The 25,031-nt window shown below is 45.3% G+C and overlaps 1 protein-coding gene across 3 annotated transcripts in view; it reads right to left on the minus strand.

Annotated features, from left to right (window-relative positions):
• LOC142587549 (uncharacterized protein C19orf47) overlaps positions 1-18,606 on the minus strand; it is a 32,687-nt gene extending 14,081 nt beyond the window's left edge. The window contains exons 1-7 of one of the 3 annotated variants that reach the window (XM_075698633.1): positions 18,510-18,606; positions 18,362-18,426; positions 12,918-13,120; positions 10,208-10,259; positions 9,686-9,799; positions 6,121-6,345; positions 4,666-4,754 (exon numbers count right to left, since the gene is read on the minus strand). In XM_075698633.1, coding sequence (XP_075554748.1) covers positions 4,666-4,754; positions 6,121-6,345; positions 9,686-9,799; positions 10,208-10,259; positions 12,918-13,120; positions 18,362-18,383 — 705 coding nt within the window. In that variant the 5' untranslated portion in view covers positions 18,384-18,426; positions 18,510-18,606. Of the gene's footprint in view, positions 1-4,665; positions 4,755-6,120; positions 6,346-9,685; positions 9,800-10,207; positions 10,260-12,917; positions 13,121-18,361 lie in introns of all 3 variants that reach the window. The other 2 variants (XM_075698634.1, XM_075698632.1) reach the window with 2 other exon arrangements.
• Positions 18,607-25,031: the final 6,425 nt, after the last annotated feature.

Consider the following 25,031-nt stretch of genomic DNA (forward strand, 5'->3'; position numbering starts at 1 on the left):
AGCTGAACACTGTCAACTGTAACGCATTAACGTTAACTGAATATAGCAACACAACGTACTGCCACCGTATAAACGAGTTATGATGCGTGTACTGCAGTGAACATTTCTTTCGCGCATTTCTATGAACACTCGCCACCATCTAGTGTTACCGCTGCGATGCCTGCGCATGGCCTTGATGATTTGTACAAACACACTGAGTCATTAAGGTAGGTCTTTCTCATGATTAAATGACATCTAAGCACTCAGTGTAATGCGTGAAATTTATTATAATGTTTTCGTATTGTACATCGCTACTGACTGCAGTAGCGATGCTCAGCTCCCCTGAGTTTTCAGCTGCCCCACCAATGTTGATGCATGTCCTCCATCTGTTGTCAGTAGGGTGAGCTATCCAATTAACTATCTAGGGTACGTCATCGATAATTTTTCCAAATTTATGATGAAACAATGTTGTTCGTAATAGTTGCAAAGCTGGTTCATTTGTTTCTATAAAAAGAAAGTAACAGAAAGAAAATTCACAACAACAATTTATCACTACACTCGAGTACTTCCAGCACGCAGCAAGTGTCGTCTGCTTGTGTTACAACATGGTCCATGTTGAGGCGATCTGCACGGTCAGTGTTAGTCTCGATCTTTCTTTTCGCGAACACCATTGTTCACCCTTGTTGCGTTGTGGGCTGCAAATCTAACAATCGGTGACATGTCAAGCCGTGACATAATGTCCCTCTGCAAGGCAACATGCGAGAGGAGTGGCTGCAGCGTATCAGGCTGTTGATATCCAATAAAATCCAGCATTTATGCGTTTGCGGCCGTCGTTTCAAGCCAAAGGATTACTACCACAATGGAGTTTAGTGTGTCCGGTATTCGGGTAAACGCAAGCGCAAGTGGACTGGGCATATTACGGAGGCACAAACGTGAATGGCCTGCTCAGTGTAGCCGCCTGGTGGCACAAAGCTCAACCAAACACGGAGCTAATATAATATAGCAGCAACTAAGTGTATTCTAGTCTGCTGTTAGTGTAAATTTTCGGCAGGAGCATAATCATGAACATGACATCCTTTGAAATGTTTAAAATGCTTTACACTTGGTTAAAGCAGTATTAGCTCTGTTTGGCTGGACATGCCCTATAATTTGGATGCCTTCGCGGCACTGTTTCTGACTGGCTTCCCTACCATTAGTTTTTTTAGAACTGCTCTGCCATCCCCCTACTTTGACTTACTTTCATGCAACCTCGTTAGAACAATTATCAGTTTAATGGCACTTGAATACAGTCAAACCCACTTATAACAATATTCAAGTGCCACGGAAATTCCATTGTTATAATCGATTGTTGTTATAACCGAGCTGCATGAAAAAAAAAATCAAGACGGGACGGCGTAGCGGTTCTGAGAAAAGTATAACGACGGAGAGGCCCACCTTCCTCCTTCCAGCTTCTGATTGTGTTGACTTGTTCAAATGTTTAACTTTGCTTCCTGAGTGTTCCGATCTCATGTTGTTAAAGATCCGTGGCTGTCTGCGTTCAAGAATGGCACTGCTATAACAACTGCGAAGAAGGGCCACGGGCAACAAGTAACATACAACCTCGGCCGAGGCATCACTTTGGAGGCCACAAAAGGCGGCTTTTAAAATATGTGGAAAGGTTGCTGTGGCAGCATCTCAGCTTGAGAAATCCATAAGAAAGGCTAAAGCGAGATCGCCACAAGCATCTCACCACGTACGTCCCACTGGCTTGCACGAGAAAACCGCATGTTCATCAGCCTTGCTTGCTTTATGCGAAGCTAGCCGACATCCTTCTCCAAGGCATCCAGGTGCCCCACGTAGTGAAGCAGAAGGTCCCTCACGAAAACAAACCCATGAGGGATTGAATCATCTACAGGACCTCCCGTGGGGACAGTGTTGAGGAAGCCTGCCCAACTGCATCAATGCTGCCGTCATGGCCATCGCTGTCGCTATCTGATGCAAGCACGTTCGTGACAATCTCCTGATATGTTAAAAGCACTTCATTTCCAAATCTATAGCTGTGCGCTTTCTTTTCACTGGCAACATCGCGCATTGCCGATTATCAGCAAGCGGATCAGCCATCTTCTGTTTTGGCAGCAAGTTGAACGAGGCTGAGAAACAATGTGGCCAGGAAGGACTTTGAGGCATCGAACAAAGACAAACACGAGTGACATATTAGGGTGACAGCATAGAATAAAGAACGAAATGTGAGGGCCAAGCAAGCAATCGCGGAGCAGCGCCAACGGCACAGTTGGCGCGGTCCATTTGTATTTCGGAGGGTGGCACGGCGCAGGGCTATGGGCACAGCCCATTCGTGTTTGGAGGGGTGGAAGGGAGACGGCAGAGATACGTGCAAAGCAGCTGTGCATCTCTCATGGAGAGATGCGTGCAGTGGTTTGCATTTGACTTTTTCTTGTTTCTTTTCAAGGATTTCGCATTCCATTAATTTTTGGCACAGACACCCAGTAGCCAGACTTCATCGTTATAACTGATAATGCGGCATGTGGCTGCAGTAAGCGGGTTATTTCCCTACAGAAAACATACAAAAGTTCACGGTGCAGCAGCTTTTCATTGTTATAACCAATATATTGTTAAAACCGGTATGTGTTACAAGTGGGTTCGACTGCATTATGAGGCATCTTTAAGTAGCACGGTTGACAACTATGCTAAACAATGTGTTATCAAACATTACCCAAAGCTGTTGTTTGATTCCTTAGTCCCCTTGAGCAAGCTCCGTGCCACAGTAATATATGAGGAATAAAGATCTACAACCTTAACTGGACAAACAAAGAGGGTGCCAGAGTGGCAGAGCATTGGAACCTATACTCCAGTGGTTCTCGGCCATGGATGTGTTGGGGACACCTTGTGGGCAGGTGGAAGTGATGGGGGACCCCTTGCAGTGAAGGAGCAGGGGGGGCAATGGTTTACTTTGACTTCGATAAACAAAATCGGCAATGAACATTGTGACGTGTTTTATTTTTTTATTATCTTGTGCAGATTGTTGACGCAGTTCTGAGAGCAAGTCCTAGAACACTGGGAATGAGCCAAGGCTAAACTGGCCTCCAAGATATGTGCAATTTAAAAATATGTATATAATCTTTTAGAGGTTTGAGAATATCAAGATTTTCTAACACGAATACTCAAGCTTTACATATTGAATTGTATATTGAGCAATGATATGCACATGCACTTATTAGCAAGTTGAGTTAATTTGATATGTTGGAACATTGCAATTACATTGTCAATATTACAAAGCTAGACTAGTAAGCCATTATACTAAAGCATTGTGCATTTGACTCATGTTAACTTGGAAAATTGAGTGATTCCCACAAGCTGTCCTCACCAACCTGTGCCTTATTATACCGCATCAAATGGCCGTAAACTCACAGCCACCACTTGCTTTCAAGCAATAAACTCAGAATTTGGGGTGGCACTGACAAAAAAGAAGAAAGAAAGAAAAAAAAAATGTACCTTCGCTGTCCGTAAACCTGTGCCCCTTCCAACTGAGAGCCTGTCTTTCACGCGCAATTTGGATGTTTAGAGGCTATTTGTGCTTTACAGGAAAAATTTCGCCAGCAGCATAAAATTATCACAAAATTTAGTATACTGTGGCAACAATATTCGTAGATTAGATAGGACCAAGTGCTAAAAAGTGTGTTTGCTCCTGCGCTTGCAGGAGACTTGCAGGAGAAACCTGCCTTTGAAATTATTTTATAAAATATATCATCCCCATACCGGTATTATTAGTCGAGAGAAATATGTGACACCACCTTCATATGCATCCCTAAGAAAGGATCACCCTTTGAAAGTCAAGGAACTTGCTTTTAAAGGTGACGTTTTGTGGTATTCTTTTTTTGTCCAGACAGCATGCGCCTTGAATCTTCTTCCGCCTGATGTTGTGCTAATTCCATCTGTTGATGCTTTTCACCCTGCTTTGAGTGTACAAATACCCTTCTACAAACTACTGTATTTCGAATGAAATCCCCCCAGCTGTAATGCCTAATTGGCGATGCAGGTACTGAATAAATAAAAAAATAGAACAAATAAAGTAATTAAGGTGCCATGCGCCTTGCACTAGTCATGCAAAAGATTGCACGCTTGGCACTGCACAAAAAATGCCATCGCTCACAAGGCGCCATGCGTCTTGCATCCGTCACGCAAAAGATTGCATGCTTGGCACTGTGCTAAGAATACCATCACTCATAAGGCGTCAATGCGTCTTGCACTAGTCATGCGAAAGATACCATGCTTGGCACTCTGCCAAGAATGCTGTTGATGCGTCTCGCACTAGTCAAGTGAAATTGACGGTATCCCCAAAAAGTGACGATCCGAGAACATGTCCCACCTTTTTTTGGCCACCAGTGAAATGAGGTCACTCATTTTCAGGTGAATCTCGTATTTTGGACTTCCGATTATTCAGACCTTTTGGCGGTGTCTGTCGAATCAAAATTTTCGGTCGGAGCCAATACAAGATGCAATATCAACAAGCTCAGTGTCTCAGGTTTTTCCGCTTTCAAAAATCAAGTCCACTTCAGCTTCCCCCCACGGAATCCTGCCTGCTCTTTTAATTTACATGCGGCACGCACCTTGGATACAAACGAAGCAAAGAATGCGTGAAAGCGTCGAGTTCAACAAAGAAAAGTTGTGGTGAATCAAAGGTGAACACACCTTAGCGTCGGTCGTGCTGCTCACTAAGCTTTCGCCAAGCCGGTCGAACACTGATCGCTTGCCAGCAGCTTGTGTCCCAGCTGACAAACCTGCGAGTGGTGTACAACACAGGGGGTTCAGAAGGACTGCATTCAAATGACATACTGCATTTATGCACGTACAAGCCATGCCTGTTTTAGAGCGTCAGGGGTTTGAAAGCTACCATTTTCATTCTTGGACCAAGTTTGGCAGGCTTGTTTAGTCACTCCTTCTGATCATAAGAAATGCAATTACATATTTTGCAGGTTCATTATTTTACCAGATAAAAAAACTTCCCTTTGCTTTTTTAGCACAAGTGAGAAATAATGACTGCATAAAAGTGTACAAATGGTACATGGATAAATACTACAAAGCATAAGGCACACAATAATGGAAGCACTTTTATGACTGGGTAATTATTTCTAATTTTACAGCACACTGAAGCCCAGTGTTTTGAACATGAACATGCAGCAGTCACACAAAAGACAGATTTTAAATATCTGCTCCCGACATGTATGTGCTCGAAACATTTTGTTTCATTATTGCAAAAATAATTATTTTTTATTGCAATAGCAAATATATGGACACTCCAAGTGCATACTTTGCCGTTAGCATCGCCATGATTTTCCGTACAAAGTCCATGGGCCATAACACCGTCGTCGTGCGCCGTATGCTGTATGTGCGAATGAAAGCTTAAAAGTCAGCAACAATCGTGGCTCAATCTAGTATGTGTAACAGAGGAAAGCGGTGACGAAGCACTTGAAAGGCAATCTGCGATGTGTACAAAGTGCAACGACTGCTGGTAGCTTTGTAGGAGCTGTGTTTCCTGTGGCTTACTTCACGTTGATGTGAGACGAAGCAAAAAAGTCAATTCGCACGCTGCTACTACTGCGCTTTTTCATCTCAAGCGTTTTCACAGCGAGCGTCCGTGGTCATCGAGTGAGGTGTATTCACGTTAAGCTGTGTGCGTGTGACACCGTGCTTGTTAATTTAGTTAGTAAGCGAATGTTTGCAAGTTTACACAGCCGATAAATCTACTATCCTTACTTTGTATAACTGTCTACTAATCTGCTAGCCCAATCGATGCTTTGCCTTTGAGTTGAAACTGACTTTTTTAATTGCAATGGGTACTTACTGGGAAATCACGGGAACAAATTTGCAGGGTGTGCAAAAATTACTATTTTGGGAAAGAGAAGGAAACAAACACGTCATCTCTAATCAAGAACAGTCAGGAATACGTACATGTATACAAACACAAAGTTTTAATAGGCTCGAGGAGCAAAGACCAGGATGGCGGCACGCAAGTCCCTCGAACGTGTGCGCTGAGTAATTTGTGCAGTCATCTGACTTTTTCTTTTTTTTTTTGTAAATATGCACTCATTGTCCGTACAGAAAGGGTCAGATTCAACCCCTTGTGGTCCTCAAATGCATGCTTGCCTTGTTGGCTGGCGGCCAGGAGCTGGCGAGTGCGGGCAGTGGTGCCAGCGGGCAGGACCACCTTGAGCGTGGGGCCCTCGGTGTGGGCGACTGGCTGCGGCGCCACTCGCTGAGAGGCCGAGGAGCCGATGCCCAACCGCTTGGTGGCCACAGGGGTCGACGCAGCAGGTTCATCGCCTAGACGCCGCTTGGTCAGCGGCCGCACCGTGGCACGCGGCTCTGCTTCTGGACAGATGCATGGTGCCACAAGGACACAAGGTCATCGCCATAGGTTAGCATGCTCACTCAGAGTGCCCTTACTCATCATCCTTTTTGCGCATTCATTGCACAGTCAATAAGAGCATTAGTGAGTGACAAAGGGTACGAGAGGATGCGAGTATGAATGTAAGTGCTGGTTAATGAGAGTACTAATGGACACATTTGTTTTACTAATGAATATCCGTTGTGGAGATATTGAACTGATGTTAGTACGAGTGTGAGTGACTTTCAGAGAGTGCGAGGGTGTGTGGGTGCTGCTAAGCATGAATGGAAGGGACTAGGAAAGCGAGTAGGAATGTGATCGAGTGCTGGTGAGTGTGAGCGAGTGGCCTGCGAAAATTATTGTGAGTATGGGTGAGTAGTATCAACTTATTTTGCTGACCATACAGTCAACGACCTTCACCTACAGTCAACGACCAATTTTGTGGATATCCAGTTTTCCAGACATGCCTGATTATTCAGACTGATATGCGATGTTCATAGGCACAAGGGCTAGGTCTGGCCTAGAAGTGCCGCGCAAGTATGAGTATTTAATGGGACAATGAAGTAGAAAGCATTGATGGAATACAGCCATATATGGGCCTAAAAATAGTCTCTGTGCAGTGCGTAAAACATAAATGTATTAAAATTATGACAATGGCTTTAAAGTGCTCAGTGAACGTAAAAGATATATTCTGAAAGAATGGCCTTTTAAGATATGTACATGCCATTGGCACTGCTGCCTCCTCAGAAACCTTGGTTGCAAGGCCTTGCAGGCATGTGCCATACAAATGCTACTATCGCAGCAGTAACCTCTGTTCAGAGGTCATGCTATGAATTCACTGGGAGCAGAACTTGTAATGAATGAACATCATTTAAATATTTGAAAAGTGATTTGCTGCTAAAGAATGACTCGACATAAAGGAACATTGCTGGACGAAGAGAAATATTCTGTTTGTAAGCTAGAGGAAAGTGCTTTTTTTTTCTTTCAGCTTTCAGTTCACAGCACTCCACCAGGACATTGTAGGACGATCAGCGTCTCTCCAAATTTAGAGCAGACGGGAAGGTCAACACCAGATAACAAGTAAATGTGGGTCCCATAGGTATGGCCTATCTTAAATGGACAAAGAATCACTTCAGTTTGCCGGATTTTCGTTAGTGGTCACCAATTTCCCCAATGGGGCTTAACTAAATGAAGCTTATTCGACGTTTCAGTGTTCCAAATTCGCTGCCAGTATGTCCTAATTTGTCTGCAGAGAAAAGGCTTCAAGTCTGTCACAGGGACCGGTATGAAAGTGTTGCTTGCTTTCGCTCTAACAGACGTAGCCATCTGGTCTGCCAGCATGTTCCCCTTGATGCCTCTGTGGCAGGGCACCCAGCAGATCGCAACAAGCTGGCATGACATGTACGCAGTGTGCGAAAGTGGATCAAGCTCGTTGAGCACAGGATTTTTGTTTTTGCTTAATGACGTTAAGGACCTTACTACAGCCAAAGAGTCAGTGAATATGATAACACTGGGTAGGTTGCTTCTCCCGACACATTAAATAGACAATATTACTGCGCGCACCTCAACAGGAAAGATACTTGTTTCCAGGTGCAAAACATCAGATTCTGAGAATGATGGACCAACCATTGTAAAAGACACACCAGCATGGGACTTTGATGTGTCAGTATAAAGTTCCGGGCAAGAGTACTTTAGCTGGAGTTCTAGAAAGTGCATTCAGATGCGTTCCTCTGGAGCGTGCTTTGTATGAACAAACGATGTGTCACATTTAATAAGCTGTCATTGCCACAGCGGAAAGAGCTTTGCTGGGGCCTTTAGACAAGGTTCTAGAAGTGGGACACCCATTTCATCACTGAGCTTTCATCGTGCAGCGAGAAGGGCTCCTTTGCTGTGGGTCAGTTGCGAAACAGTGTGATGCATGTCACATCATTTACAGTAGCGTAACACGGACGCTCAGGACTTGCGTGTACAGTTGACGACTGATCACTCGGACAACACAGGGAAGGTAAATAAGTCCCAAATATTGAATGCCCAAAAAAGCTAATGTATCTAAAAAAGATGACTCTAGTTACGTTTTAAGGATCCTGTACACGGAACAAGTAGTCGATGCATTGCTGCCCACACTTCTGCTTACATGCGACCAAGTCCGCCTGTATTTCTGCCAGTTTTGAGTTTTGCTGTATGCTGATGCAAGGACAAGACTCGAGTCAAATCCGCATGTGGAACGCTCCGGAGGACACGGCACATCATCATCCGAGTCGGAGTCACTGCTTAACGGTGGGAGAACTTGCTCAATTATTTCATCGTTCAGGTCGGCACACAAAAAAACCGCACTGTCAACATCTGCAAATTCTTCAAATCTAATGGCAGCAGGAATTGGCCCACCACAGCAGAGCAGGCCACCAATGATGTCTGCATTTGAGCTCGTTGTGGTAGGCGGCAGTTCAGCCTCTTTAGATGCAGAGTTGGACTCATTCGGACTGTGACTCGAGACTGTTTTGGAGTCGGACTACGAGACTGCGTTAAGGAGCTCGTGTCGCAGAAAAGCAGGTGTCGTCGGCATCGGCTGCGTTGGCCGTGAGCGATAAATCCCGGAAGGCACTTCCTAAATAAAAAACAACTTGCAAGATGGGCTGGATGGGAATCGAACCAGGGTCTCCGGAGTGTGAGATGGAGACGCTACCACTCAGCCACGAGTTCGATGCTTCAAAGCGGGACAAAAGCGTCTCTAGTGAATGCGGTGTTGCCTTAGAAACGTGCCGTAGAAAGTTATACTGCGGTGTATATCGGTAATTATGAGCATGTAAATTACAGAAGTCACAGTTACACGAGTAGCAAAGTACATTTCCACTACATTTCTTCTGCGTTCTGCGCACAAGCAGAGCTATCTTGTGGCAAACACAGAAGACTACCCCCCTCACAATGTACGGCGCTGCCCCAACACGTGGTGCGCCACTCGCCCCATGATCGCGTCCGCCTTCATGGCGCGCCACGGCCCGGCTGTCCGTGCCGATCGCGACGTTTGGCTCGCGTAGATCGTTTGAGTGGGTGGTGTGAACGGGGTGCGATAACGCTATCGCATTCTACTCTTGAAGGCGAAGCTTAAGCATCCTCTAATATTTTTGTTGCTACTACATACACCATTCAATCTATATTGTAGTGCACCACACTAAAGGCACCAAGGTGTTTGTGGTCACATATTTAATAAATAAATAACAAAATTTATAAATACAGTCCCTAGGAAGTCTGAAAAATTGGACGTTGACTGTATTGAGTTACAGCTACATCCCTGGTGGTCTATTGGAAATGTGGTTCCAAGCTCACCAGGTGCTGCATAGTTGCTCTGAAAGCTGACCCTGCTCACTGGTGCTGCCTCGACAGGTGGTTCTGGCCTGGGCGATGCCTTGACGGGCGTGTATCGACGTGGGATGCCAACCGCTATTAGAGAGAAAACGATCAGGGTAAAAACTACCAATCTACGTGGCCCTGCTGTGCAAGCAGCAGCTCTTTCCTTTACAATATTCCTTTAAAGTCTACGACAAGTGTAGTTCCATGCTTTTTACAAAAGCTGCATGGCTTCCGACAGTGCAAGCACACAGAGTTACAGTGTCATGCATATAAATGGTGTGGCTTTAGGGCAATGCACTTTACCCCCTAATGATGAAGTTTGAGTTGTTGAGAAGAAGATCCTGAGCAGGGAAGCCTACACTCTGCGTAGTAATTTACAGCAATTATATGCACACATTGTTCTTCCTGTTTTTAGGACACAACAGATAGTAACAATAAACTCGCATACCAATTAAGAATGGCAGCGTGAACAAATAAAGAAGGCCGTGGAATCCGTACCTAGCTGGGCCCCCGATGATGGTGTGCCACGCATCAGCTTCTCTTGTGCCTCCTGCAATGCAGATTCATCAACTGAGTGGTTAACATATGTAAAGCTAAAGGCTGTAGGTTATAAATGCCGTAACGCAGGGCCCCCAGACTAACTTGACTATGTGTGAGGTCTCAAGATGTGCGGAAATTTAATAACAGAGTTTTGTTAGCATCCTCGTGCCATGACAGGGAACCAAGCCTGTGACATCAGACTCACTAGTAGGATGGTAAAACTAAGACACCAAACCAACTGCTTTGCTGAATTGCACAGTGCCCAGAATTGATCTGAAGTCCTTAATGTCTCATTCTCAAACAATTGACCAGCATCAGGCAGGCATTGCCATAACATAAGCTGTCAGTGGGACATGGTAAAAACATTCCCAGAAGGTACAGTCACTTTTTCTTTAACTTCATATGTCAACACTTACATAGAAAACGTCTGCTTTTGGTAAAAGTTACCGATGCAATTTTTGTGAAGATGTAATGCACCAATCCAGCTAGATGGCACATTGTTTATCCGAAAATGCAACACGTAGCTCAACTATGGATAATGGTCACCCGACATAACGAAACCGTAATAACATGAGAGAGAGAGTGATAAACCTTAATGGTACAAAATCACAACGGGACGCTCCCTGGTGGGAGGCCTCGTTCGTGGGCAGAGCCCTCAGTCCGAGACCCCAAGATAACATGAAAACACGTTTCTAGGGGGACAAGTCACAAAAGATAAAAGTCAGAGAAATTTGGCCCATACCTGACTGCAGCACAATGTTCTAAACTGATCCATTTCAGTGCCCTCAAAAATGCATTTCACAGTTGAAGAAACTATTGCTCTACAACGGTGAAAGAACCTGAGGGTACTGCAATATTAAGGCAGTCACTATGCCATCTAAATAGGAATACATATATTTCCAAAGAACTCCCAGGCCCCGTCTTTAATTGCCCAGCTCTAAGCCTCATCAATGTCACTGTCATTGCTCCCAATGATGATGCAGAAATGACTGTCGTTCCCTGGCTCACCAAAGCTGGCTGGCCGAAGTGTGTGATGCCACGCCCTCTGATGTTGGGTGTTAAAATCATGAAATGCGTACTCATGTGCAGCATACAAATGCTAGCTAATGCCACCTTTTTAGTCTGGCAATAAGGTCGACATGTGTGGGCCCCTCGGGTTGTGCCCCACCCACAATCACAGATATAAAAGCAGATCACTTAGTGTTGGTCATAGTATCTTGCCTCCACTACCTTCCACGTCGGCCCATTCCGGATGCCTAGCACTTACGCCTACCGGGAATCAGCTGCATGCTGACACAACAAAATGCATTCAAGAACAGCTTGCAATTTGTGCAGCCAGAATTAGTCGTGCAAGGCACGATTAACCCACCACGCCATGGTGGACAAAGATGTACAGGTTACAAGAGCAGCTGGCATCTTAGAATTGTCCATTTGGCACAGCTAATTGCATAGGGCTCTAATGTAATCCTTGAAGCACTTTTTCATTGCTAAGTTCAGGGACACTGTCATTCCATGATGGCCAGGTTGCACCTGCCTTTGCCCCTGTCTTGGCCCTGCCACTCTCACTGTTAATTTTTTTTGTCCTAATGCTTGCAACACGATGTGGACTCACCATGTCATCAACCCTATCAGCAGCGGTCAGCATGCGGAAGTACACCACAGTCTGAATGGGGTTGCCAATTTGAATTGGACATTATGACCTTTATAACAACGTCAGATTAATGACAGGAATAATGACTATAATAAAGTTGAAATGATTTATGAAGGTAAAAGTTATTACACAACTGAAACAAAGTCTACATTTAGACAAGGCTGTAGTAGCTCTTCTCAATATGTATTGCCACGTGCATTTAGTTCAAGCACGACATGCATTTCGACACTTAAGTCATTGTGAGAGATGTGCATTAAACGCTGGAACATTTGCACATCTGTAATGTTGTAGCCACGTGTAGAGAAACAGGCCTGCCACAGCATAAGGCAAAATTACTATTCTCGAAATTGCCGTTATACCAAAGTAGTCCAATAATGTACGCTGACACCCCCTATAACATGGTAGCCGTGTTATTCAATTCGACAACTGCCGACTGTGTTTCTGGCTATCCCAGCCACAGAATAAAAATATTGCAGAGTGCATCCACGCTATGCAGAATGTCAGTGCAGCTGCTGTGCATCGAGGCAAGTGCAGTGGTGTCTAGAGGCATGGCTTCGCGTCTGCTATGCGTACTGGTGGAAGTGTTTACTAGTCGATGTTGCAATGTACTGGGCTTGAGGTGGTCAAACCACCACCTCACATGTGGCACACATACACAAGGCTGGTTTGCCGTGACAACGTGCTACTGAAAGAAACGTTCACTTCCCCACACCGAAATGCAGGCTTGGCAGGTCCAAACAATGTAGCAGACGACACAAGGCCATGCCTCTAGATGGCACTGCGCCTGCGCAGCTTTGGTTTGATGCACAGACACAATGCTGGCAATGGTGCTCTGCAAAACCTGGCCATGTGCTTGCATGCCACGCAATATTTTACAAGCGAGTGCATTTCGGCTTGGAATGCCCTAACTTCTGCCCTAAACGGTGTCCTTCCATTTTGTCTGTATGCCTGCCAGCTGGCCAGCACTCGTTACTACCACGTGACAATGTCCCCTCCAGTGCAAACACCCATGCCTACCTTGCTGTGGACGTACTTGGCATGCTTCAGGATGGCGATGACATCCCCCATGGTGTGGATTCCCATGTCAAAGAGGTACTCCTTGGTGAGGTCCATGAGCATGCCCCACTGGATGCGGTTGTCACCAAACACCACTGCGTACTGCACCGACACATCCTGCGGCAGTCCTGCAGCACGGAAGAACTGCACCCACTGCGAGGTGCCTGCAGCAGAAGAGCACAACGTTAATTTAGACCTAGGCCCAGTTTAACATAGAGTTAATTTTTTTTAGAGCGCAGCTCTTGGGCGCCCGTTCCTGTGATGAGCATCGGCAAGTGTCGCCTTCCCTCGTAACCGAGCAAACAAACACAGCAAAAGAAAAAAAGAGCAAACGCAGAGAGCAGCGAGGGATGAAAAGCGGCAATAGCTAAGAGAGAGGGAGGAGAAAAGCGGAAGAAGCTACAGCGTAAGCATGAGGGAGGAAGTGGAGGAGCAGAGTATGGTGAAAGGGTGAGAAGAAAGCATAGTGTCACGCAAACGCAAGAGCTCTGCGGCGACAACTGTTACAAGGTGGCACCAGAGTAGCGTGCTGCTGCCTGTTCACCAATGGCATGTGGAAAGTATGTCAACTGATACTCTATATGGAGACAAAGCACTGCATGAGCAGTGGTCTGTCTGCGGCAGCTGCTGTGAATCATGCACATGCGTCACCCACGCGCTGCCTGTGAGCTTCCGATTAGCGAGGCAGTCACGCCACTCTTCGTTCTGTTAACGATGTGCTGTACGAGACAGATCGTCCGCGTCAAACAATATAGTGCGGAATGCAAACACATACATGAGCTGCGCTCAAATTTCACATTAGAGGGTATCAGAATCATTGGTGAATATGTATTTATTTATACACTGCAGACTAGTCCTATTGGGCCTCAATCACACAACCCTCATCCGCTCTATCTTGTCCCCATTACAATATCAGTTTTTGTCAGGAAAGAGTGTTACCTCACAGATTTGTCTTCAAAAACAGGTCACTTGCTATATAGGGAGCATTGGCCAACGTTGCTGGTGCCTCATATTTTGAGAAACCAGAAAGGAAACACTCTCCCCTGATGAAAACTGACACTGTGACAGTGGCAGGACCCGGAGGATGAATCAGGCTTTACTTGCGAATGCTATTTTTTGTAGTGTGACTAAAGCAAATGGTGTCTATCCTGCACATATCACCTGCCCTATTCCTTCTCTAAATTTCTGATGCGATGTTTTCATAGTAAAAATTATTTTCCCATGACCATTAAAACCAGCATGCAGTGTGTGGCTTCAGGATCACTGTCCAGTGGCTAAGCCACAAATCACAGCAGGCTGGCAATGTGCAGAGAGAAAGAAAAAAAAGGCACGTAAAGGGGTTTATGTTTTTGTGCAAGAAAAGCCGCTGCAAGAAGAACAGCGGTTGCCGAAGGAGATGCAGCCAAACAGCAAGACTGGTGAAGGTGAGGTATAGCCGTGGGGGAGCCATGGTTACGGAGAGTGAACAAATGGGCCAGCTCAAGCCTAGCCTTCACTGTTCGGTTTATGGCAGCAGCGTTGCTTTAGAGTCAGGCCATCATCGTCTGAACACAAGCTGCCAAAAACCTATGAACGGCTGAGACGTCCCGATGAGTGTGGGAATTTCTTTCAAGGAGTTGCTGAAAGAGGCCCGTGCACAGAGAGGATTTATGATAATGACCTCAGAACTGTGTAAATTCGAAGATATTTACTTTGGAGTCTCGTGTGTCCATTAGTTTCGCCGCAATTTGATTGAACAGATGATGGTATGACGGTGATGTTGGGAACATAAATATGTGGCAGGTCCTTGGATAGAAGATTAGCATTATATCAGGAATTGGAACACGATTATACCTTTTGCTGATAGCTTGCATTTACTATTCAGTGTCTTTCTTAAACAGTTAAACCACTTGCAAGCAACATTGTGATCTTGCTTCCTGTAATGTGATCTCATGACATTCATCAAGCCTTCAATATTCCCTCCCCAATATTACCAATACTTAAGTAAATAAGACTATTTGTTTGAAAATGTGCCTTCGCACATGTGCTCTACATATCGCATGAGCTGCTCACCCATGCTTTATGAATTTGTGAAGGACTGAACACTCCTGTCACACCACAAGCAGTCGACAGCAATTGAGCAGCATTGCGAAGGTCTGAATATTCCACATCAACTTACCACAAAGTGTGTTTGTACAATATAGAAAAGAATGATAGCATTTTCAGTAGATACTGCAACCTCAGAGTATTTACAGTTAAATCAGGGCATCGAACCGAAAACGAACCAATATGCGGACCCAGACCACCATTTTTTACATAACTTGACCCGAGCTTGAATCGATATTTTTGGAACATGCCTGAACTCGAATGGAACTCTAACCGGAAAATATAACGGTTATCGGTTTGGCACGAAATGGTTCAAGCATATAAGGCGACAACAGGTGTTGAACAGTTGGCATGATTGTTCGAATAACTATACTTCAATCGGAGCACTCTACAAGCACTCTACTCGCGAGTTGCGTTTTGTGCGATAATGGGGATGGACGATGGGTATGTGCTCGTAACCAAGGCCACCTCAGCAAAGACACTTGAAGTTGGCCATGCTAGTTGTGTTTCACGGCCGCAATGTTCTTTCAGCGGCTCTGTGGAATCAGCATTTCTGGTGGCACTCCCAATTCTGCAGTTAAGCCAACTTGTTGATAGATTAGTAAAATTAGACAAGCATGGAGAGTGGAAAATACTATGTCCTTGAGAAGGGACATCAATGAGTTCAGCTGCATGACTTACTGTAACCATAACACTGTGATCACTAATGAATGCCGTCCCTTTCTCAGTGAGCAGAAATTGTGGCTGTAAACAGCACACAAAAAATCTGCTTTTGTTATGTGCAATGGTTCAATGCATGTTTGGTACTTAGTTAACAGCACTACGCAAGTGCTTTTGAACTTAATTCTGGGGTTTTATGTGCCACCACAATGATTTGATCATGAGGCACACCACAGTGGGCGACTCCGGAATAATTTTGGCTACCTGGGCATCTCTAATGTGCTTTCAATGCAGGGGACATAGACATTTTCGCATTTTGCCCCCATCGAAATGCAATCACTGTGGCTGGGATTCGACCCTGTGACCGTGCTTAGCCGCGCAGCACCATAGCTGCTAAGCCACCACGACGGGTAATGTGAGTGCCTCCGAGTTTTGACTTCTTTCTCCGCCCTCAGCCAGTGCAAGATTACACACAACGTGCAGATGCGCAAAATAGCAGTATGGCTCAGCACAAACTGTCCTTGTGCATCATCCAGAAACATCGGTGTTGTCACCTGCTTTCTAAAAAAGCAACAAACTGAGTGAAATGCCAAATGCTGACTTCTTTCTTTGCTACCGACTTGAAGTTCCAAGTTGGAATGCATGTAATACAATGTGATTTTGCATTGTGTTTGACACCATACATTGCATGTCACAGTGCGCTCGCGAGTCCTGCAGTAAAAACTAGTAGAAAAACGGAATTCACCTGACTCTACTGTCGTCTAAGTAATGAGTGTGCAAGCTACATAAACCTTATGCTGATGCAGGGATTTGTGCTAAATTAAATGGTATTTATTATGCGCGTGAAAGTTCCCCGATACCTGTGTAATTCATTCGTAAATTTCTGCCTCCTCTTGATGAAGCTTCCGCATGCGCCATGTGAGCCTATTGCCATGAGGCAAGATAAGACTGACTGCGTGGAACTGGTTCACAAACCATTATATCATTTTATTTCTCTGAACCAGAATTTAACCGGAATTAAATCGGAGCATGTTGAACCTGAACAGAACTGATGTTCTTTCTGGCTCGACATCCTGGTTTAGATAGGTGGAGTTAAGCTCCTTTGCACGGTTTAACACTGTTTCTGCCACTACATTACTCTAATGATGCAAATAATACGAGAGAAAAAAAGCAAAAAAGCTTCCTGCTTTTCGGAAGCATGTGTTGTGTAAAGACATGTTGCAGTGGCGAAACATTCAAAGATGTATGTCGTCTTTTCATGCATTAAAAAGGAGAGACACTTTACAGACATAGTCGATTTTATTGGTATCGCCGCAATTATTTGGTGCAAGATTAATATGCATTAGCTGATGGCTTCTACTGGAGTTAACTGACTCACGCTCGAACACTTTGGCTCAACTCAGTAGAAGGTCAGGCATGCATTCAGGTTTTTGTATGCTTTAAGCGTAGCAAGCATGGACATTGAGGAGCACCAGTGAAGGGCCTTATTCCATATAGACGTGAGCGCACCCACAATCTGCCATGCCGATGACAGCACACAGAAATCTGAAATACGGAATGGAGTGCGTGTATGTATATACATTCAGTACTGTGTAGCCACATTTTATTGTTTTTCTCGTTTTATGTTCATAGATATTAGCTGTCTGTAAATTAGTTTTGTTGCATTGTTGGATTGTGCACTGTTGTCACATAATCATTATACTGCTATTCAATTGCAGTAATCTTCGTACTTTCATGTGTATTTCAATATATAATTATTCTTGCTCATTTGTGTGTAATCTTCAACTACCAGATGTTTCACTAATTACTTCTAATATGTTGATTGTATTTTCACGCTGTTCTTACCTTCGTTGCCAATCTCATATTCTACATTTTTATACGTGTTATAACAGGAGGTCCCCCTAACAATTTTTACTTTGGGGCCTCCTTCTGTATTACATTTCCTTTGTAATTGTAAAAAATGTCTAATAATAACAAAATTGATTGATTGAAATTGAAATTAAACGACGCATGGCGTACTCCTCAACAGTCGCAGGCCTGATGCTCTAGCCGGTGCGAAGTGCACTGGAAACCGGCACAAAAAACCGAAAGCGTATCGCATAGAAAACAGCATGAGCGCGACAGCATCGCGTTAGCTTTCGGTGTCATGAGCCATGAATCGCACTAAGCAACTGAAGGAAAGCTCACGCACTAGGCGCTTTGTCGACAAGGCCCGTCTCGGATTCTTAAACGCCGCTGTTGCCAGTCTCCTAAGCGCCTTCAGGTCCCATCACTGCGCCGAGGAGTGCTGTCGGCTGAGCCGTGTCACATTACATACGCTAAAGGGCAGCCGTCAACAAGACTGCTTCCGCAGCACACAGGGGCAGAAATAGTTTCATCCGCCGCTGTCAGATTTGCAGGACGAGTTCATCACTGCTCACTATCGTGCAATATCAAACGGCGGCATGTCGCGCTGCTCACAGCGCTACGCTCGCAACCGGAAGGCTTGCCGCTCGCTTTGTACGAACAGACAACGGGTGGGGGGAAAAAAAGCACACATTCAAATGTTATCATAAACTGTCTGACTTCACGGTGCGTCTTCACCGGCAGAGCACAGCAAAATAACGCAGAAGCCTATTCTTAGAACTCGGCGAGCCTCGAATGTGAGGCTGGATACGTACTCATTTCGGTTTTGGAGGACATGCTTTGGCTTTGGTTGCTCGTGGAGCGTCTTGGTCCGCTCCAACTAGAGAATCGGAGAGTTTGCACCACTCGCAGAAACGTGCGGCTAAACGAATCCGTTTAGTAAAATCTGGCGAACTTCCGCACCTTCAGTCCATACCCACCACGCCAGACCGCTACGCCAGTTTTTGTTATTTGTTCACTTTTGAACACGGCTGCCACACCAACGTTTGTGGCCGAAAAGTCAACTGGGACCAGAAGTAGAAAAAAACTATGGCATCGCAAGAGCTTTGCGCGAGTCCGCGCTTCATACAATGACGCCCTCTGCATTTAAAACGCGGATCTTAAAGGCAATGCTTTTGCTGGCTGAAGCGGCGGAAGCGATTTCGGTAGCACGTTGTACTGGGTTGTACATGTTAGGTACGTTCGATTGCCTGCACCAAATGAACCTTTTCACGAGCTGTGGTGCCCTGCTACCCTGCAATTCGTTCTAGTGATCTCAGTGATGCCGCAATAGCGCCCTCAGAATCACGTCGTTTATTTATTGTCATGATTATAATGGAGGAAAGAGAGAAAATAGGACAGAGCTTGACGTCATGTTTTTGAAGCCGGAAGTGCAGCTATGTTGGTGTGTGTAATATCCTGTTTCGGTATCCAGTTTCGGTTTTGAGTGGTTATGACTGCTGGCGCCTCTTCGCGCCTAACGCTGTAAGTGTTCCCTGATGTATTTCCTTTCCCCTCACCGGAATAAACGCATTCTTCGTTTGGACCCCGACTGGAGCAGTGCGGCTCTTCTTTTGCAGCAGGCCTCACGCCGTAGGTCCCGCGTCCGGCCGCCCCGTCGAAGCTACTACAAACTGGCAACGCGGGTGGGACCGTTTGCTCTACTTGCTACTTGCCTTTGCCGTTCTACTACTGCTTCATAGTCGTCAACCACGAACTCATCTTGACGTCGCAAACATGCCTCCAATTCATCCTCAATTTGCTTCTCCGAAGTTGCGCCAGGAAGTGCAGAGTCGAGTACGTCAAAAACAGGAAAATATCAAAAAGTATGTAGATTGTTGTAGCGCAACCAAATTACCTCAGTTTCAGCCAGGCGATCTTGTTAGAGTTCGTACCTCACGGAAATCTGGTCCTAAATACTCCGGTCCGTTCAAGATTTATCGTAAAGTAGGTCGAACTACTTTCCAGCTTGAAAATGGCAAACGTTGGAATGCTTCTAAACTGGTGAAGTGCACGGTACGTCAAGAACGACACATAAAAGGAGTCATTTCCATGACGATACATCCTTTGATGATAGTTTTCCACCTTTTCTTCCAGTTCCTACTGGTACTCGTTTTCCTACTATATCCACTTCATTACAACCGCCTGTTTCACCAATGCGACCGGGTTCACCCCATGCAGAAAGGTCTCCTGAACGTCCGCACGACACTGCTTCCCAAGACACAGCTCCTGAAGGCACTCAGGACACCGACACACATTCCAGTTCCTGAACGAGTAACGTTTACTCTGATCCTACCCTACAACCCGAAGCAATCCTCCGTAGGTCTAGACGTACGTCATAGACAACTTGCGGTACGGTTTAAGGATTATATTTTCAAGTAGCTTTCTGCCTTGGTTTATTGTCTAGAGAGGTTTCAACCCTCCCATGCGAATTCGGCTCTTACTCCAAAAGTCTTTCTTTACATGTTTGTAAGGTAAATAGTATACAAGTAGTATCCTCAGAGGGGAATTGCCAACATTCTTGCAGTGCAAAGTGCCTTATACGCACAGTCTTCAATCCACGACAGCCTCAGAGCTGTCTGCACATGCCCGTGGTGTGGCGCAATACCCACACTTTATCACATCACATGGGGGTGCAATACGAATAAGGCATTCCACAAAATAGAAAATCCGAGTGCGGAGCAGTGGGAGAGCGTGCTCTCCAGCGGCGACCCTAGCCTCCAACGGAGGCTGGTGGATCATGCCCGACGAGCAGCCACGCTCAGTGGTGCCCTGGAATAGGGGCGCCAACCATGCAGGCCGGAGACCGGCATCAACCAATAGAAGATGAAGACATCCGGCCCGACCGCTGAATTACTCTTTCTATGGCAATAAAGTTTACTTCCTCCTCCTCCTCCTCCCATTGATTCTTGTACTCAGTGAACTCTTGTAATGTATGACGTGTATGCGCAAGTATGCACCTCTTTTCAAACACTTCATATACTGGTTCCCGGCACACTCAGGACCAAAGCTCGGCGACGTCCCCAACCTTAACGAGGCGGCACACGAGGCTGCGCGCGCGCTTACAGACCGCGCGGCTTCACCCGACCACTCGGAGAATAAGGACGCGCCCACTACATACAAGGAAGTCACTAAACACTACTACCTACAACGCAGACAATATAGCACGCCACACCGCACGCTCACTCGAGCTCAAGCAGTTACACTCAGAATGCTACAAACAGACACATACCCCACTCAAAACAGATTACACCATTACATGCCTGAGCTCTACGACAAGTCTTATTGCACCAATTGCAATACATCCCTTAACGTTTATCATTTACTCTGGCCGTGCTCGCAAGCTCACGTAAACTACGAACAGGACAAGCGCAAGTTTGAAGAGGCAATCCGGAGCGAAGAACTCGCTCCCCAACTCTGGGCCGTCCAGCAGGTCCACGACGCCGCCAGGAAACTCAACCTCCCGGTTCCGTCGTGGGAGACGCCCACTCCATGAGAGCCCGAAGCTCTCGTGGCCTGCAGGACCTGAATAAAGTTGATTTCCTTCCTTCCTTCCTCCCAAGACGAGTATATTCAGAATTTTAATGCAAGTGTTTTCATGAAGTTGTGTTCATTTTCAGTCTTCATATGTTTGCTGCTTCTTTCCTTTAAAAATGTGGAAGCCAAAGATGCCTACTTAAAAAAAAGTCTGTGATAGGTACATGTACCTGAATTTCCTGTTGTATAAAGATATCATCACCAAACACTTGTGTTACGGTGAGTACATGTGGTCTCTAGTCATAACTCATTTCAAGCTAACACATAGCATGTATACTGTGCCGCATTTCCATTGCATTTATTTCTCCATTTGGCCGACGCCAACAAAACTGTATAAATGATACATGATCATAAGTCAAACCTTAGTCACTTTATAACTGCTTACACTTCTGTATTCTTCTGTAAGTCATGAAACTTGCTTCTTACGCGAGGAGAGCCATTGGCACATTTTTCTTTCAAGGGAGAGGCGCTTTATATATCCTGTTTTGGTATCTAGTTTCGGTTTCGAATGATTATGACTGCTGGCGCCACTCCGCGGATAACGCTGTAAGTGTGCCCTGATGTATTTCCTTTCCCCTCAACGGAATAAACGTATTCTTTGTCTGGTTCATATTTATTGTTATTATCGCCTTTTCCAACTCTCCTCTGGAATCTTCTAATCCAATTTCCCATCCCTATACAGAGTAGCATGGCAGCGGTTGTATACACTGTAAGAACAGTTTACACCCTTTGGCGTGCCCCTTAATACTGCCACACAACGATAATCGTCATCTGCCTTGATGCGTTTTCTTTCTTTAACGCTACAAGCCCGGTACTTTCCAGTAACGAACGGCACGCGCGTTATCAGCATGATAGCATTGCCGACAGGAAATGCTATCATGCTCATAACGCGCGTGCCGTTCGTTACTGGAAAGTACCGGGCTCGCAGCGTTAAAGAAAGAAAACGCATCGAGGCAGATGACGATTATCGTTGTGTGGCAGAAGGGGCACGCCAAAGTGTGTAAGCTGTTCTTAGAGTGTACGCGCCGGCAAAAATCTGCGTTTTTCTGATAAATACTCTCTCCTCTCTCTCTCTTGGAGTCCTCGGCTCGAGAAATCCGGCTCTTCTTTTGCGGCGCTTCGCGCCAGGCCGTTAGGCCACACGCCGTAGGTCCCGCGTCCGGCCCCCCCGTCGAAGCTACTACAGTGTGCCATGTCCTTTGCGCAGCGAGAGCTGCTACGCTTTCCTTCCTCAGTGGAATATTATGCATGTTGTACTAAAGTAGGGGGTGAAAGCGTGTCTCTTTTCGCGATGACACCTTGGGGTGCTGGAGCACTCATGTCTACTGCAGCGTCATCTGTCGCTGCAGCCTGAAATCATTGCTGGCAAGCGGAGTCATAATGGTGCAACACTAAGCCTCAGGGATCAGTAGTATGCGGAAGTCGTATGCGGAGCTCGCCGATTGCTTGCTGCGGTTTTTCCTGCCATGTTCGCGCATTTTCTTTGTGCACGGCAAACTCTCGCTTTGCAAAAGTCCTTCTTTTTCTTTTTTTTTTTTTTACAGCGAAGCTGTTAGCCTCTAGTTGGTCGGGATTTTTCGTGGCGTGCTCTCCCCATAACCGGCAGTTGAAAAAGGGGTTTGTGTTTGAGTTTCCGCGTAATGAAATTATTTTTTCCCGTATATTCGAATTACAATCCGTTACTATAATTTCTGTAGGTTTTGTGTAAGTCATACTCTACAAATTTTCTGACACATTTTTCTTTGAGAAATTGCATTCATTCAAATAGTGCACATGCCAGGTGGAGGGCCTACAAAAAGTATGCTGGACCTCTAACGGTAGCTTGAAAAGGGCTTTGTCTTTCAATTTTCGCCTAACATTTTCTCGTATATTCAGATTACAATCCAAACCTATCATGTTTGCAGCTTGCGTGTAAGTCTTACTATACGCATTTCTGCGGCAATTTACTTTTAAACATTAACTTAGTTCAATAAGGCACTCGCGCTTGGTGGTCTGCATAGAAGAATGAAGACGTATGCCAAGGTCGATCCAAACAGGTCGCGAAGTTTCGGGCAAAAATGATTCAGAACCAATTGTTGCTGAAATCAGCAAGGGTGGTTATGGAAGCAGCGATTGAAGCTCGACTATGTGAGGATGAAACAAACATTGGGAAAGAAAAAAAAAACGCTTTTTAAATAAACCGATGCACAGTTTGATTCATTGAACTAAAACTACTAATAAAATTTATATACTCGTGGCGAGACCGTGCAACACTATTTTACTTTATCCTTATCAATAAATAAATTTGTTGTTTTGCAGCGCCACTGGCCGCTCGAGGAACATTGCGTGTATTCGCGGGCTTCTTTCACGCTTGGAAAAACACTTTTATGTAGCCGGTATTGAGCAACAGAAAGCTGTATCGGGAGCTATTCATGCTTCTCTACAATTTTGTCATTCACTCTTTTCATATAATCATAATATTTGAGATGTTGAAGATTAATTAAAACTAATTACGCAATTAGGTGGAATGTGCAAAAATACCCGGAAGCATCTCCAAGTGACGGCAGACAACATTACCTTGATTCTGTCCAGCTACGTGGCATTTGCGTATTTTTAAATCTTGGTTCATGACATTTGGGCACCCTGTGTAGGGAAATAATGGAACTAAGCAACGAAAATGACGTTCTCTGGAAACAATGCTGTAAAAATCTATATAATTTGATATTAAATAAGAATATAAAGTGATGCGCAACAAAATTGCAGCCAAGCTAGAATTAGCAAGGAAGCGTTATTTCGAAAATAATTTATGGGACAGTAAAACGAATCCGAAGAACGCGTGGTATACGTATTCAGCGAATGCATGCGGCAAAAAAGGAAAGAAATGACCAGATAATTATACCAACTTTTAAAGGCAGACTTGAGGCTTGGCATCTAGCTCGGAAGTTGAATAGTCATTATATTAATTCTGAAGATGACCTTAGAAGCGAAATAGAAGACAGCATGGTTGATAGAGCAGAGCTTACGTCATCGCTGCAGTCGGCTTTCCTACTGCCGATAACTGAAATGGAGCTTGGGGATATTATGAAAGGAATACCAACCAATAAACCAGAAGGCATGGATAAGATTAGGCCAAGGGTAATTTTCTGTAGCTTTGACCAATTGAATGAAGATTTTCTGTTAACTAATGGTATAGTAAGTACTGGAATCATACCGGACATACTGAAGGTACTGGTAGTAAAGCACCCGTATAAGAAAGCAAAGAAGAATGAAATTAATTATAGGCCCAATACTGCCGGTTATTTTGCTTATTTTCGAAAGATACTTTACTAAAATTTTTAGAAAATATTCAATAACGTTTCACTCCCTGAACGCGGGTTACGCGCGAGCGTATGGGTGCCATTTCCTTTTTGCACATTGCGCGTAGAATGTTTGCATTGTCGCAGTTCTCGGGAGCCTCCTGGGCTAAAGCCCCTCCATCCACGCGCCACCGCCGCTTTCTTAAGTAGCGACAACCGCCTTTTCCCCTCACACCAAATCCGGTTCCGGCATTTCCGCTTCCGGCATTTCCGGTTCCAGCATATCCGGTTTTAAGATTTCCGGTTCCGGCATTTACGCTTCCTGGAGTTCCGCTGCGAGAATTTCCACTGTGATTGCAGACGATGGCGAGACGCCCGTGCTTAGCAACCGGTGCTAATTTGAGTAGCTCGCTCTAGCCATTCCACCAAGCGTCATTCGTGTGCATCTACGTGCTTGTTTGCGTACGCTGCGCCCGCACGCTTTGCCTGTCGTCCCCTTTCTCTGACAAAGTGCGGAGAGCCATGGGCTGGTGCACAACACACGAACACAATTCGCCGTACACCTTTGCACGCGTTACAACACGCACGCACGCACCAATTCACTGCACACCTCCACTCATATCGCACAAGAAAA

The sequence above is a fragment of the Dermacentor variabilis genome, chromosome 7, assembly GCF_050947875.1.
Source record: "Dermacentor variabilis isolate Ectoservices chromosome 7, ASM5094787v1, whole genome shotgun sequence".
Taxonomy (NCBI): domain Eukaryota; kingdom Metazoa; phylum Arthropoda; class Arachnida; order Ixodida; family Ixodidae; genus Dermacentor; species Dermacentor variabilis.